Here is a 17,636-nt window from a genome sequence, read left to right as displayed (position 1 = left end):
CTCTAAAGAATATATATTAATTGATTTATATTTCATTGAGGGAAATAAGTATTTGATCCCCTGCCAACCATTAAGAGTTCTGATCCCGCAGATCAAATGGCACTTCCAATCAACTTGTTATCTGAATTGAACACACCTGTTAATAGTAACCTGCACAAAAGACACATTGAATCTGCAGAATCAGTCCATAGAATCAGTCAATCAATCAAACTAAACTCGCCAACATGGGACAGACCAAAAAGCTGTCAAAGGATGTCAGGGACAAGATTTTAGAACTCAACAAGACTGAAATGGGCTCCTAGATATTAAGGAGCTGTCTGTGCATTTCTTCCAAATTTTAGGACATACAAAATGATCATCAATCATCAATTATGGGTGAGCGGTTAGGGCGTCAGACTTGCATCCCAGAGGTTGCCGGTTCCACTCCCGACCCACCAGGTTGGTGGGGGGATTAATTAACCAGTGCTCTCCCCCATCCTCCTCCATGACTGAGGTACCCTGAGCATGGTACCGTCCCACCGCACTGCTCCCCATGGGGCGCCACTGAGGGCTGCCCCCTTGCACGGGTGAGGCATAAATGCAATTTCGTTGTGTGCAGTGTTCACTTGTGTGCTGTGGAGTGCTATGTCATAATGACAATGGGAGTTGGAGTTTCCCAATGGGCTTTCACTTTTCACTTTCAATCTTAGGCCTGTCTGTGGTTCCATACAAGATTTGACCTTGTGGGAATTTAATAACCAGAAAAAAAGAGATAAAGCACCTTAAAACTGTATGGGAGGAGCTAGGAAATAATCTCAAGGCAGCTGGGACCTCAATCACTAAGAAAACTATTGGAAACACTTAATACCACAGCGGATTAAAATCCTGCAGTGCATGTATGGTACCACTGCTTCAGAAGGAACCTGTTCAGGCTCACCTGAAGTTTGCCAATGAACATCAAACTGGATTAGGATACAGGCGCGGAGTGGCCATCGGGAGATCGGGGACTTGTCCCGGTGGGCCGCGGCCGCGAAATATATTACAACGGCCGTATCATGTTCTCAGCCGGCCCCAAAGTGCTTGGCCGCATTATGTTCTCAGCTGGCCCCAAAGTGTTCCAGTGTTAAAGACAATGTGAACTAGCTACAAATCAATTCTTATCTCAGAGGAAGTTGACTCAACAGTATATATACCGTTTACTCGACCGCAATACCTCAGTGACGGTGTCAAACAGTAAATTGGCCACACCCCTTCTCTACTGATAATGTTCATACACCGTAGATCGCGGAAGTTTACTAGATCTTAGTAACATAGTTTCGTTTTCAGTATTTCAAGAACCTGTGATATTTAGATTGGTTACCAAGGAACGGAAATATTAGTCAGTTGTGATTTATTTTCCGATTTCCACATGACTGTTACAGTTTACAGTCTGCCACTCCAGATTCACTTGTTCTGTGGTTATTGACTTGGGTTACGAACATACTCCACCAAGTGGTAAGGAAGTGAACTGCAGCTAAGCAGGAAAACACGTTGTACATGTTTTGATGGCATTGGTTTGTTAGAACAAGAGGTATATCTCCTTACAGTCGAAATAATGTTATATCATACATATATTTATATATGGCACATTTAGGATGTAGCCTATGTAATGTCTGAAGAAATGGAACAAAATAATTACCACACAAGATTCTGATGTGAGCAGTGCTGGGTATGTAGCCTAAACTGTGGATTAAAATGTAATTGCAAGAAACAAAGACATTTGCTGCCACGAAGACAGCGTTTTAAGGTAGGCCTACACCGTTTGGTTATACATTTTGTTGACTTATGGTTGTGCTTTGAAGTAGCTAGGTTTGGCTTATTTGCTGCATGGTGGGTTTATTGCACAATGTAGACAGACTTTTTGTAAGCTATCTACTATACTATATTTTGTAAGCCTACTCTTCTAAAAATCCCCACACTCAAAACTTTGTGCCCATGCTCATCCGTCTTCCTTAAACGATATTTAAATTTCAAACTGTCAAAATGACAGTGCAGTGCACATTTGCATGGAACAGTAGCGTGATGTAGGCTAACCTAGTAGGCCTATGAATGCTTTGGACTGTGATGATGGCTCCAGTGGTGTAGTCTACTTTTTGAAGTGGGTATACTGTATATTTGAGCATTTTTGTATGTGTACTGTATATATTTGTGCTATTGTAAATAATGGATCAATCCATTTTAAGTGGGTATACTGCAATCCCTGAAATTTTGAAATGGGTGCGTATACCTGCGTTTTACATAGACTACACCACTGGTTGTGCATTTCATCAAGGTGTAGGCTAAATTCTCCAATTCAGGTTGATATTTTGACTACACTAATGTTCACTAATGTATTACGACTGCAGATTTCGTGGCTTTTGTCTTTTTGGTTAGGAAACCATGTTGTTCGCTTTGTTTGTTTGTTTGTTTGTTTTTTTTTTATTTTTAAAGAGGGCCGCCAAGGGGAAAATTCTCCCGGTGGGAAAAGGTGGGCCACTCCGCCCCTGTTAGGATATGATTGGGAGGTGCTGGAATCAAATAACACCAAAATCAAACTGTTTGGCATTAACACAACTCGATCTGTTTGGAGGAAGAGAAATGCTGCCTATGATCCCAAGAACAACACCTTCTCCAACATCATACATGAAAGTGGTAACGTTATGTTTTGAGGTTGTTTGTCTGGCCAAGACACAGGACAACTTCACATCGTCAAGGAATGGATGAAGGGAGACATGTAAACGTACAATGCTGCATGCCAACCTCTTTCCCACCACCACTAGACTGAAGGTGGGTCATGGATTGGCCTCCCAATATGATAATCACCCATAACATACAGCCCAAGCAACGAAAGAGTAGCTCAAGCAGAAGCACATTAAGATCATGAAGTGGCCTAGACAGTTTCCAAACATTAACCCTATAATAATCCTGTGAAGGGGACAAAAGATCCCATTTGCCAAGCTACAGTCATACAACTTAAATGATTTAGAGATGATCTGCAAAGAAAAGTGGACAAAAATCATTTCTAATATATCCACAAACATTGCCATTAACTGAAAGAAACATCTGACCTCTGAATGAGAAAACAAGGGCTTTGCCACCAAGTATTTTGTCTTCTTTGACTAGAGGGGTCAAATACTTATTTTCCTCAATGGAATACAAATCAATTAAAATATATTCTTCAAAGTTATTTTCTGGATTTTCTTTTTGATATTCTGTCTCTCCATATTAGAATACATTTTATCATTAATATTATAGAATGATCATGTGTGGGCAAACCAACAAAATCAGCAATGGATCAAATACTTATTATCCTCACTGTATAATCAAAGAATTATATCTAATGTGTATGTAATTAATCAAACAAAAAGGTGCACTTTTGTCCCAACTGTACCCTAGCTAAAAAACGGTGGGGTACAGTTGAGACATAGCAGAGTACAGTTGAGACACCATTCTAATCAATGGGAGGTAATAGCCATGGGAGCTAATAGCATGGCAGATAGCAAAATACTGTACTCAACTGTACCTGTTAGCATCTTTACATTGGTTTTACATAGTGAAATTAGCACTACAGGCTAGCGTCTAAACTGTCCCCTTCTGGCCAGATCACACCTTGATAAAGATTTGAAAATGGTTTTAACTGTTATGATGTCTGCTTTTAGAGCACATATCATGGCTTGCAATCATGTAACTTATATCAAGAGGATAACTACTGGTCATTAGATATGCATTGTTGAAGGACCCTGGTGAAATAAATCTGACCTGTCGAAAACAGCACTTTCCCAATATCTTTGGATCTGCGTTCTGTGCTGGTTTCAAATTTCCCATGATCTAAGAGGATATCGATGTGCATGTCCACAGCAAAAATTAGATCAGAGTTACGTTGTTACCCAGAGATATTTAGTTTATCTCAACTGTACCCTGTACTCAACTGTAGGTTTGGACAAAAGTGTACCTTTTTTGTTTGATTAATTACATAAACATTAAACATCCTAGATATATAATTCCTTGATTATATATTTGCCCACATCCTGAAAATATGTTCTCTCCAAAACAACTTTCTTTTAGGACCTTTTAATAGTCTAATTTCTGCGTGGAAGGGGACAAAAGTAAAAGTGTACCCAACTGTACTCAGTCTACCCTACTCAGTCTCAGTGGCGGAACCAGACAATTATTCTTGGGGGAGCAATGGGGTAGCCACATGAATTTCACAGGGGCATGCTCTTACACAAAGAAAAAAACACTCAAACACTATAGAATAGATAAAGAGAAGGATTTTCTCGTGTTCTTATGACACCTGTGAGTGTTACCAGATTGAGCGGTTTCCGATGGTCATCTATGGGTTAAAGAAGGGCTTTGGGCAGATACATATTCTGTAGATTTGTGTTCATATAAATCAAGACTTCTGTTTAATTCTGGCAGGATTTTATTCTTAAGGTGTTCTTTTTAGTATTTTTGGGTTGGTAATCATTGGTCACATTTGGCAACCATAACACCCGCTGTGCACCCTATAACTGCACCCTTAAGTTTTAGGTCTCCTATGTCAAACAGTAATCAGTTATTTTTTTGTGATTTTTTGTAAGATTTTTTTGTGATTTGACCCTCAGAAACCCATTGCATTGCAAATGGCAAGATTTGCAAAGAACTATATAGTGCCTTACATTGACTGAACTTAACTCAAATTAGGCCTACATATCCCAAAACCACAGAGTCATTTCCGAAGAGAAAATAGTATAGAAAAGATCACGTTCCAAGTAAAACCATGGCCATTTTTGTAAACTGCTAGCTGTCTTTTTTGAATACATTTTAACCATTGTAGAAGTAATTATTTAATATGTAGATGTGCCAGAAATGTGTGTGCTCTTATTTGGAAGGAAAATGCCTAATACCTGGGTGCTAAGCCATTGGAATACACAGACAGGAGTGTACATCTGTAGGCTATCTGTGTTTGTGTATACGAGAATCATATAGTCATTTGAGATGATAAAGATATGTGTTTCACTGAAGCCCAATCACAGATTTTCAACGTTTCTACAGAATTCTCAGAAATGAACTTCAAAGTTTCATCAGAGACTTAGTAAAATTAGGTTGAAAGGAAATTAATGCTTAGGTGTCTGAGAGTTAATCAAGTTATTTCCTACCATCTGTGTTTTTATGTAATTTCAAAGTTCAAATTGAACTCACACTGCACATTAAAGAGTTACTTCCATACTAAAGTCCAGTCACTGTAATGCTGCAATGCTGCTAAGAACTTGCTACAATTCACACATATAACAATGCTATCAAATGTGCTGTGCGGACATCCTTTTAAAATACTCATTAGCATAGTCTATTCCAACACAAAGACAGCAATTAGCATATGCCAGTGAATATTTTGACTTTAGACATGAGGTTTGAGTTGAATTCACAGGAATTAATCATGAAGCTACTTTCATTTACCACCAAAAACGAATCTATTTATTTATCACATGGGATATAGAGCATTATATAGTACTGAAAAATCTTAAATAGCACACAGCTTTTCATTAAAAGGAAAACGAAATGAGCCTGGACTGAAATAAGCTGTTATTTTTCTAATGCTTTTCTTCTTCAGGATGGAAAAGCACACATCTGCCATTCACATTGCCGTCAGACTGTACAACACAAAGAGTTCCTATGCATACCCCTAGACAGACGACATTTTAAGCTTTCGAATGGTACCCCATATGCCCCAATTCACGAGGGTGGTGTGTACACAAACTTGCATCAAAATGTGTGTGGGGAAAATGGTTATCCTTTCTTCATTTGCGGGCGATCTATGCGCTTCGTGTAACGCGAGTGGGCGGGGCTACCGTCCATTTTCTGGGGGAGCACTTGGGGTAGCCAATCAGATTTCAGGGGGGTCAAATGCTACCCTAGCCACCCCTGTAGCTCCGCCCCTGCTCAGTCTACCCTACAGACATCACCACAAACCCTCACATCCCCACACGCCCTCACTCAAACCTCACATAAACCTACTGTAAGTCTACAATAGAAACCTAAACCTCACACAAGCAGCCGTCAACACACAGCCAAATACCATGGACCATGCACAGAAGAGAGGGGAGCGGAGAAGAGAGGAAAGGGGAGAACACGAACACACAGGCGCACGTGCACACACGTTGTGCAATACAGTGTATGATGTCTTATGTGTTTATGTACAGTAGTAGCCTGCTGCTAGACACCTTAATTTCCTCCAGGAGCTCATCCCATACCACGCGCAACAAAATGACAAGTAGAGATTGCGGCATGTCACGGAAATGTTTGTTTTCTTTGTTACTTCCATAGCGTCGGTAGTTTATTTTTGTTGTAGAGGTTTTTTTTCCACGTAGGCTACTCGCACGCCCATGCAAGGTCTGCCTTTTCCGATGGCGTGGGCTTTCCGAATCAGCAACTACATGCAATTGGGCCAGGACTAAGAAAATGTCAGACGACTTCTGATTGACAGCTACGCTCAAACTGACAGGCACAGCTCTCCACATCTGTCCTTGTCTTATTCGCTCCTCCACCACTCCATTTTAACGTCTCTACTACTGCTATTATTAGCCTACTAGCATTCACCGACACAGAATCTTGCCGTAACCAACACGACATTCTTTATCACCCGTACAAAACCTACTAAACAGAAGTAACCCGCGCTAGTCATATTATTGAAACTGGCTTCAGCGCGAGACGCTTTCAAAATCTGCTCTTCAAACAAGCAGTGGCTTTGGTGCGCGCTGTGAAGCAGGCAGCCAATAGGCGAAAGGCTACGTTACCGTGATTAAATGACTAACCAATGGCTGTAGCCTACATCATGACGGAAGTGTTCATGTGGTAATGTAGGAAATCTTGCCGTCGTTGGGTTCATTATAGAAGCAGCGTTTTAGGCGTTCATAATGTATTCCAGTCGGGCGCTACCAGCCAAATTGGCGTGTAGATCATTTTCTCTACTAGTCAAAATGAAATTTCACCCGCATTTGGCGGGTTGGCGTGTGTTAATTTAGAGTCCTGGTTCCGTCCATTGTTTTCTATGGGGACCCAAACGTGCACAAAATTGCCAAAAACGAAAAAACGACAAGGGATATGGACACTCAAAGCATTTTTTTTAAATCTTCAAGCCGAGACAGTCGCTTTAGTGTTTGAACGGTGTCTCTATCTCGAAAGGCCTAGGAGGAGAAGCTGTTTCTCTTTTTACTGACCTGGACAAGAGAAGCAAGCTAGCAAGCATAATAATAATAATAAACTGTGTTTGCAAGCCCGCTTAATAAACAGGACTTAGAGATTACTATAAGCGTGGCAAGCCCACTTAATTAGAAAAATCCTGAGAAAATACAAGACTTTGTAAACATAGAGCTGTAGGAGTATAGGGAAAGCACATCCGTGTGTCCATCATGGAAAACAATTCTGTGTCTAGGAGCGTGGAATTTTGGCAAAATCTGTGAAACTGACACAGATTTCTCTTCCCAAAGATCTGTGTCCATTCCAAGGATCATGTTGAGAGTAGAGTTGTGTAGAATAATACGTAGATTAGAGAAAAGTACAAGAATTTGGTCGAACTGTAGGCTCGAGTAGTGTAATGTAGTGTAGAGTTGTAGAGTAGTAGAGTAGGGTATTACATAACATTACATTACATTTCCTTTGGCAGATATGTTTTAAGCAAAGCGACTTACAATGAGGTAGTAGAGAAGAGTAGCAGAGAAGAGTAGTGTCTACCTAGTTTGGTGATGCCTATTTCCTTCATGTCTTCCTGTGTAATGTCCTTGATGAACTCCAGAGTCTCGTATCCGTTGGTAACCAGCGTCTGGTAATGCTGACACAAGCCAATAGCGGACAACCACTCCGACAGGGTGGCCTATAGGAAGACAGGGTAGCACAGGTATAAACTGACGAATAGGAACACAGCACAGTTATAAATGGCCCAATCGCAGACAGCCACTCCAACAAGACAGGAAATAAGAGCACAGCACAGCTCTAAACTGACCTATATTGGACAACTACTCTGACAAGCAGCCTATTGGATGCATAGCTACGTATACACTGACCAATAGTGAACAACCACTCTGACAGGCTGACCTATAGTAACATAGCTCAGCTCTAAACTGAGCTACAGGAGCACAGCACAGCTATTAAGTGACCTATAGGAACACAGGTGAAGGTAGTGTCCGTGCCTTTGTCTTACTTGGGAAGTTTCGATTTGTGTGTAATTCCAAAACAGTGATGCAGTAGGGAGAAATAGGAGTAGCATAGAGGTAGGGTGACCACATTTGGGTTTCTGAAGAGTAGGACAACTTTTTTTCTGAGGGGGCTGGGGGGAGGGGCCCTGGGGTCTCTGCAGTAGGCCTGGGTCCTGGGGTATGAAAGATTTTTTTTTTGTAAAGCATCCAAAATTGTCATTTGTCATGTACTTTTTGGCACATGCATTTGTTTTCTATAGATGACAACTAGGCTATTTAAATGTCAATTATATCATGTACGTAATTTGTGTGATCGTGTCAAATGCAAAGTGTGCCTTTTACACAATCTATTCTGCTGGGGTGGGTTTTAGGTCTATGCCATGGGAGTAGGTTAAAACAGCATATAAAAAAATGGAACTCAATTTGATAGTCTTATTGCAATCTCTGCATTTGACCTTAGTTTTTCAAAATAGACTATTATACAACATTTGAAACAAAATATTGAAACGAAACACAACATTAGAAGCCTAGTTGTTTAACTGTATTGATAATGCAATGCTATTTAGGGCTTTGAACCGGTTCAAGGAACGAAAACGAAAATCGGGAACTTTTTGTATTTTACAGGGAACAGAAAAGAAACCGGAAACGTTATTATTGTTTATGTTCTGGAACAGGAACACTTATTGAAAAATAATGGTAACCGGTTAATACCGATTTTATTTCGTTCCTCAAACAGAAAAAAAAATAAAATAAAAATATTTTTCTGGGCAAGTTACGGCTGAGGTTCACGTCCTGTGTGATATCAGACATTCGCTGACAGAATGGAGAGAGAACAGAGGATTACAAAATCTCCACTCCCCATCCTAAATAAGAGAAACCACTGTCAACCTCTGAAGTTTGTCCCCTGAAGAACACCGTAGCCTGGGGTACGTCATCCAGTTTACTGCCGCCTACGTCATCCAGTTTACTGAGTTTTGTTTTCAGTTGTAGTGGGGTTTGATATAACAATGATTTGTTGTATCTCGTTCTAGTTGAAATAATATCATTAGCGACACATTTTGGTTGTGGTTAGTGACATTACTAATGTCTGAAGAAACGGAAGAAAATGTTTTACCATTCACGAGATGAATTAGCAATGCAAACCCCAGTGCTTGCTAGCAGTGCTGAGTGTGTAAACCATTTGGATTTAAGTGGAAAACTTGCAAGATGTCCTGCGATCAAGACAGTGTTTTAAGGTAGGCCGTTTGGTTATTAATTTAGCCCGCTGTGGCTTGTCAACTTGGGGTCATGTTTTTGCTGTGAAGAACTAGTTTGACTGAAGCTGGTTAAGTTCTTTTTCTTGGTTTGTTGCGCTATGATGGAGAGTGTGAAATATCGCTAGGTAAACGGTGGGCTATTTAAATGCAAACATGTCAAAACAACCATGGAGTGCACATTTCGAGTCGTGATGCTTCAGTAACCTGTGTGAATGCATTCACCACTTCAGAGTTATTGCGACAACACTAGGTATCTTACTGTTGTAGGATCGCTGGTTTTGTGGATGGGTTTTGGTGCTGTGAACCACCGAGCTACTCCGGCAGCGTGCGTGTGTCAACAATCGGCTTTCGCCCAGGCTGTGTGTGTGTGTGCGAGCCTGTGTGAATGTTTGGCTACGCAGCAGTCACTGTCGCGTCCATCAATAACCAAAGCTAGCAACCACATATCTGTAGGCCTACATAAGTCTTCAAGGTGATGGAAGAGTCGCGTAATGCTTGAACATAGTTAATTTGTATTCGTATTATGTTTCACATTTGAGACGCAACGTGCAACTGAATGCTTTGGAAGGGGATCGATTGCGTTGTGTGACGAAGTGACACACACACACACACACACACACACACACACACACACACACACACACACACACACACACACACACACACACACACACACACACACACACACACTTTGGAGACACTTTTTTCCGTTTTGCTTCTGTTTTGCACTATGATCGAGGTGAAATAACAGTGAAAGTGTGTGTTTAGGTGTGTAGGTGTTTTCATGATGTGTAGCCTAGTGTAGAAGTAGGCTACATTTGGGGTTCGGTAGGCTATGGTACCCTGGTTGTGCGTGCTTGCGTGAGTGTCTCGCTGTTCAGATCATTCCAATAATAGTATTAGTAAAAATGACTTCCATCATTATTGACAGACAAAGGTGTTGCCTAAATACACGAGCCCCGCGTTCCGACCCCTTTCATAAATGAATCGTCCCCTTCATATTTCTTTGCTGCCGCCGGGTCTGGGAGTAATCATCAGCTGACAGGAACGAAATTAACCGTTCCAGGAACGATATTTTTTTTGTTCTAACCGGTTCGGGAACGTCAATTTATTGGTGGAACTCATAACCGGAAACGTTATAATTCCGTTTCTGTTCGGAACGTAACGTTTCGAAAAAAAATAACGGTTCAAAGCCCTGATGCTATTACATTTCAGGCCTATTTGTTTTTCTGTAAAAGTTAGTTACAACCTACCCCATCACTGTCATCCATTGCTACTTGTGGTGGCAGGGTGTAAGAGATTAGCAAAGAACACAGCAGCCATTACTAGAGGATATTGAGTCTTTACCTACCAGTACCATTATTGATAAGAGCAATAATGGGTTAATAATCAATCATGGCAAAAGCAGTAGACAAAATCAGAATGTAACGTGTTCCTTATCCCTGACTGATGAAATCGGTGGCGTTACTCCACCTCTCTTACTGTCATACACGGTCTCACTCACTGGATTTCTTCAACTTTCCCATGAACATACATTTGTGTTTCATATAGCTTAGGAACTGACACTCAGGGTAGACTGGCTTGACCATGGGCCTACTTCCTTCAAGTGAAAAGTTGCTTGGTTGGCTAGGTTTGAGGAGAAGGGCTTGACTAATTTGCGAACCATGCGGAGAAACATTGACTGGAGTACATTGGAACGGAGTGGCAATTCTATTAGCCACTGCGCCTCTTTGAGGCAGGTGACCAGAATCCCGGACGATTTTGAAATTACAGAGAGGACCTTTCTATTTCATTCTCGGCTATTAACCCTCTAGCTACCATAACGGCCGTGAATGCCCGGCCGCCTCTCTGCCATAACGACCGCGGCCGGCCGGAATAATTTCAAAGCTTAACAGCCGTCATCATGCAATTTTTCCAGCTTTCAAACAATTCAGCTCAATATTACAGACCCTCCTCGATATACTTTCAGTATAAAAACTACATGTTTATATTATTTTATTTTTCAATATTTTAGATTTTATTACTAGATGCGCCGCTTTATGCCACTTGGCATTCTGTCAATCTGTCATCTTGTCAATTCAATGACGGTCGTCCGAGATTGGATGGCTACAAACACAACCATTCTGCTTCTACAACCGATATACACTAAATATGAAAACTTCCAACCGTCTTTGATCTATTTTCATGGTCAACAGGACATGTTTATGACTATTTAGGCTATTTTTAAATCATGTTGTTTTATTATGAGATGGTGTTCAACTATGATGGGTTCTGCCATTTCAGATGGTCCTAAATAGCAAACACAACTGTCCAGACGATGTCTACACGCTACATATTAAAAATGTAAACTGTCTTCGGTGTGTTTTCAGAATCAAACCATACGTTTGTATCCATTTTTCGTGAAACAACGAACAATGACAGCTCTGCGCAACAAGCGCATCATGTGAAGGAAGCGCAACATGCAAGAATAGTAGCCTACTCATTTTGCGTGTCAGCTTTGGCAAAGCAGTCAAGGACTGTTACTACTCCGCATTGTCCTTCATAAAAATCTGCGTGAAAAGTTGAGTTGAATGCTAACTTCCAATAATAGCCTACCAAAGTGGTGTTTGTAGCACTTCAATTCCGTATTAGTCAGTGATGCCTGGCGCGTCTTACCTGTGCCAAATTGGGGGGGAAACGTCCTTATTCATGTCCTGTCTGCTATCGCGGATACTTCTAGGGTTATCCTTACACGTCTTTGGCATGGTTTAGTCCAAACATTATTAGCTAGTCCATTACAGTTATCTTATCCCATATAATCCATACCGCTTGAAAACAGAACTTCTGGGTGAACGACATTTGTTGTCGTCACATGTTCATTGTTCACCTTTGACCATGGATGGATGGATGGACGGAAGGATAGATAGATAGATAGATAGATAGATAGATAGATAGATAGATAGATAGATAGATAGATAGATAGATAGATAGATAGATAGATAGATAGATAGATAGATAGATAGATAGATAGATAGATAGATAGATAATATCGGATTTTATCACAGTTTTATCATTTAATCCACATCAAAGGCACTCTATGGGAATACTGAACAATTAATTATCCATAAATGATATACCATTTGAAAGTGTGTTTTCTCTACTTTAATATGAAAGTAACTTGTAATTGACACTTTTCGTTTCTTTTCAAGTTATTTGACATTATTTAAAATATAACCAAAATTTTAAATTTTCCTTACAATTCTTGTTTGAATTCTGCCGCATTCTATAAAATTTCTGGTAGCTAAAGGGTTAATACAGTTTCACTGATTAGCTACCCAGGCTATACGCCCTCCTAATGACGCAACACCTTTGGCGCTGTGAAATTACGCAGGAAAAGAGTTCAAGTACTTTCTGAGCTCCCCCGGGCTGGGAAACTGCATCCACTTTGTCGGAAACCATTCAACTTTGGGCATCTGTAATGGATATAGGTAGAGGCATGTTCAAGGCAGTGACGTGGTTTAAGCAGAGACGTTCTATCTGGGACTACGGAAATCGTTGGTTTAAATTTCGGGCACTTTCTGGCATCGACCAGTTGCAAACCGAAGGAGATGGGTTAACTAGGCCGTTTGAGACCTTTTTTCGTTATCTTCTTGGTCAGATCAGAATCTTGGTACGAGATCTGAAAGTCGATAGATAGCATCCAGCTCCTCTGTGCGGCTCCTATTTCTCCTTACAATAGGAACAGAGCACTGCTCTAAACTGGCCAATAGTGAACAACCACTCCAACAGGCTGACCTATAGGAGCACAACACAAATATATTGAAGAGCTTTTTTTCCAAAACGCTGTATCCAACATTTTTTTACTTTTTGCATTTTAATATTGGAATTTACTGTTAAGAAGTCCTATAATCTATGTGTGAATTATTGCCATTCAAATGTTTCCAGAGCATACTTTCTAAACCTCTATAAAATGCATTTTGCAATGCAATTCAATGGAAAGTCCAATAAAAAATTTCAATTTCCCAACATTCTTTGAAATGGATATATCTCATATTGGAAAAGAGCTCTTCTAGACAACTACTCCAACAGACTGGCACAGCACAGCTATAAACTGGCCAATAGGAAGGCAGTGCAACTCTAATCTGACCTAAAGGAGACAACCATTCTGAGAAGCCAGCCTATAGCAACACAGCACAGCTCTGCCTATGGACTGAACAGCTGCCATTGAAACAGCCCCAACCGGACAGTCCAATCAAAACAAAGAAAATCTTTTTACACAGCGAGTGATTAAGCAATCACATTTACTTCATCAAAACATTGCAAATAAACGCAAATGACAACAAATTAACTTTACATGACATACACTGTGTGCAGAATTATTAGGCAAACAAGTTTTTTGACAATATCGTCCATTTCATGCATATTGTCCGCCACCACCCTTTATGGACATGAACACCTATTGAATTTAAGCATTCCAGGTCATTCATATTGGTATAATAAGAGACGGTGTGAACGAAGGAGCCCAATACCCTATATCAGGGCAAAATTAGTCTGCATAATTATTAGGCAACTTTGTTTTCCTCTGGGAAAATGAGCCACAAAAGAGATCTAACAAACTCTGTAAAGACTATAAACAATTTTGAAGTCTTCTAGAGGGGTGTGGATGACTTTAAATATTGGTCACATCCATCTAATGCACTGTTACAAGTCATCAGTGTCACATCACATGTGCTCACACAGTAATTGCCAGATTGAGGAGAATTTAAACTACCACAAAACTATTACCCTGCAGTGCTGTTATATTCCAGAACTGAAACCTACATCGAGTGTCCACAATAACATTTTATTCAGCACTCAGACATGACCAAGGTAAAACAGGCTGAAACCTGAAGACCACTCAACAAGAAACGGAAGTCAAGACTGAGTCAAGAAATGTCTTTGGACAGTTTTTTCAATGGTTTTATGATCTAGTGAAAGTGACTGTTAATGGACCAGTTAGATGAGCCTATGGCTAGATCAGTTATGTGCACACTCGGATCAGTTCCTGAGTTCCAGTCAAATACCAGCAGATTACTGCATAAATACCATTGTCTTCGTAAAAGATGCAATTTTCTCCCTCTAAAAGATCCAGACATGGGTTCATCCACCCTGTCTGTCAAGAGTCACTTTCCCAAGTCCATAATACCTTTGAAAACTCTGTCCCCAGGTATTTTTGACCCAGTCTCGACTTAATTAAGTTTTTGAATGGTTGTCTGGTGTCATCCCTTCTTACCTTGGCCATGTCTCTGAGTGCTCAATGCCCTGTTCTTCTGGACACTGGTGTTGGCTTCTGTTCTGGAATATGATAGGACTGCAGGGCAATCATTTTTTTGTAGTTTCACATTAAATGTTTGGCAGTGACATTTCTTAAGAGACTGATGACTTAGTAACGGTGCATCTGATAGTTCTGTACGAACATGACCAACATCTTACTAATTTCAAGACAGCCACATCCCTCTAGAACACTTAAGAGTTGTTTATAGACATTTCAGAGTATGTTAGATCTATTTTGTGGCCCCTTTTCCCAGAAGAAAACAATTTTGCCTAATAATTATGCACAGCTGATATAAGGTGTTAGGCACCTTCAACCACACCCCCATCTTATTATACAAATATGCATGACCTGGAATGCTTAAATACAATAGGTTTTCATGTTCATATAGATTGTTGTTGGAAAATATGCATAAAAAAGACAATTTGGTCAAAAAACATGTTTGCCTAATAATTCTGCACAGAGTGTACATAGCATTATATGACAGGACATCATATTACATGACCTGAAATTACACTACAGTAGGCCTATATAATATGAAATTACAGTATATGTTCAGCAGGAGCAGTTTAAGTTTTTCGGTTAGACAGCTCTCTGTGTGTGTGTGCGTGCGTGCCTATGTGCATGCGTGTATCTTACCGGCTTCTTGTCTGTAGTGTCTTGAGGGTCATCGTGGAGTTTGGAAATTTCAGACACGAGTTTCTTACGGTGACCCGGCTTGGACACGCCGATGGCGCTCAGGTCCTGTAGCACACATTTGTAGTCTTTTATCTCATTGAAACCCATTATAAGACATGGCTATTGAACTACAAATACATATTACAGTGACCCGGCTTGGACACGACTATGGCACCCAGTTCCTGTAGCATGGATGCGCGTACGCATGCACGCACACACACACAAACAAACACACACACACACACAGAATCACACACACACACACACTAAGGTGAGGTAAGGGTGGGATTCGAACCTGCAACTCTCTGATCTTAAGACGACCACCCTGGGGGGTGCTGTTCTGTGGCACGATGCGTAGAGCACTTACTGCTTACTTACTAATAAATAGAAACATAGGCTTACTGGTCCTTACTAAGGTTATATTAGTAATGAATCCCTTATTGTGCATGAACAAGACATTTGTGAATAAATGTCTAACAACTGTCTGATTTTGCTTAGCACATGTTACAAGTTACTTATATAGGCATTAACCCTCTGAGGTCCGAGTGCCCTTCAGAGGGCAATGTGTCTCCAAAAACAAATCTGTAACTCTGTGAGTTTTTGTCATTGAAACATATAAGTCACACCATTAGAAACCTCAGACCTTCCAGGTCTCACATATATATATATATATATATGAAATGAAAATACTTGAAAATGTTAGGGTGGTGCAAGCAGCCTAAAAGCCCCTGAAAAGCCTTAGACCTCAGAGGGTTAACATTGTATGTGTTAGTGCTTATAGATGTAACCCTAAAGTGTTACAGAAAGTTTTATTTTTTATCATAACATAATGAAAAATAATTAACTTTATCACAATATGCTATTTTTTTTAGAAGGACCTGTATATGACATCCCGGGTTGGAGTCCGACCTGGGTCATTTCCCACCCCTGCACCCATCTCTGTCTACCCACTACTTTCCTGCCATAACCATGGCAGAACTGTAAGATCTTGAGCAGGTAACGGTTTTATGTTTTGGAGATCTAACGTGTCTTCTAACGTAACGTGATCTTTTGGCACTGTATCGCAAAGCCTTTTGAAATAACATGTTCTACAATGTGGGCAGGTAAGGAGGTGGTCTTCAGATCAGAGGATTGCAGGTTTGAATGCCATTCTGTGACCTGTCCCTGCACCTCTCTCCATAGCTCAAGTGCCCTTCAGCAAGGCACCTAACCGCACACTGAGGTTGGAGCAAATGAAAACATACATGTGTGGCCATACATGTGTGGCCGTGTGTGTGTGTGTGTGTGTGTGTGTGTGTGTGTGTGTGTGTGTGTGTGTGTGTGTGTGTGTGTGTGTGTGTGTGTGTGTGTGTGTGTGTGTGTGTGTGTGTGTGTGTGTGTGTGTCTTGCCTCCTGGGTCATGTGTCTGATGGTGGGGAGGTCGTATCCGGCCGTCAGGAAGTTGGTGGCGTAGAACTGCAGCTGGAATCCTGTCAGCCAATCAATGACCGCCTCTGTGTTCTAGAACAGGGAGACAGAATCCTGTCAGCCAATTAATGGCAGCCTTTGTGTTCTAGAACAGGGAGACAGAATCCTGCCAGCCAATCAATGAGAGAGATAGAATCCTGTCAGCCAATCACCAATGACCAAACAGGAAGAACAGGAGGATGGAACAGAAAGACAGAATCATGTCAGCCAATACTGTTCTATTTGTGTTAACTGTACTGTACTGTACTCTACTACTCTTGTCTATTCTACCACTCTATTCTACTACTCTTTACTCTACTCTTCTACTACTCTATTCTACTCAATTGTACTGCTCTACTCTACTCTTCTACTGTACTCTACCACTCTACAGTTAAATTCTAATAAATTACTCTTACTTACTTACTGTAGTGTTCTATTCTATTCTATTCTATTCTACTCGACTCTATTCTACTTTATTCTGTTTTACTGTTTCATGGTCAAGTGGTTGAAAAGTCAAATTTACAGCTGGGAGCTTCCGTCCATTGTATCAAACTGTGAGGTTCTTTTCTATTCTATTTTATTCTATTCTATTCTATTTTATTCTACTCTACTCTACTCTACTCTATTCTGTTCTATTCTACTCTATTATACTCTTTTCTGTTCTACTGTTTCATGGTCAAGTTGTTGAAAAGTCAAATTTACAGCTGGGAGCTTCCGTGGTTGTGGTTGACAAAACTACATAATGAATGTAACATATTTTATAAAAGCTACTAATACTCTACTAGCCTACTACTCTAT

General features: G+C 40.5%; 1 protein-coding gene across 1 annotated transcript in view; it reads right to left on the bottom strand.

Annotated features, from left to right (window-relative positions):
* The window catches only part of LOC134458821 (caskin-1-like), a 97,208-nt gene that overhangs the window by 24,572 nt on the left and 55,000 nt on the right, over nucleotides 1–17,636 (bottom strand). The window contains exons 9-11 of the mRNA XM_063211226.1: nucleotides 16,782–16,892; nucleotides 15,354–15,458; nucleotides 7,708–7,846 (exon numbers count right to left, since the gene is read on the bottom strand). Coding sequence (XP_063067296.1) covers nucleotides 7,708–7,846; nucleotides 15,354–15,458; nucleotides 16,782–16,892 — 355 coding nt within the window. The remainder of the gene's footprint in view (nucleotides 1–7,707; nucleotides 7,847–15,353; nucleotides 15,459–16,781; nucleotides 16,893–17,636) is intronic.

This window comes from Engraulis encrasicolus, chromosome 1, assembly GCF_034702125.1.
Source record: "Engraulis encrasicolus isolate BLACKSEA-1 chromosome 1, IST_EnEncr_1.0, whole genome shotgun sequence".
In the NCBI taxonomy this organism is placed as follows: domain Eukaryota; kingdom Metazoa; phylum Chordata; class Actinopteri; order Clupeiformes; family Engraulidae; genus Engraulis; species Engraulis encrasicolus.
Note: the sequence above shows the minus strand (reverse complement) of the source record. Positions and strands in the feature narration are given on the sequence as shown.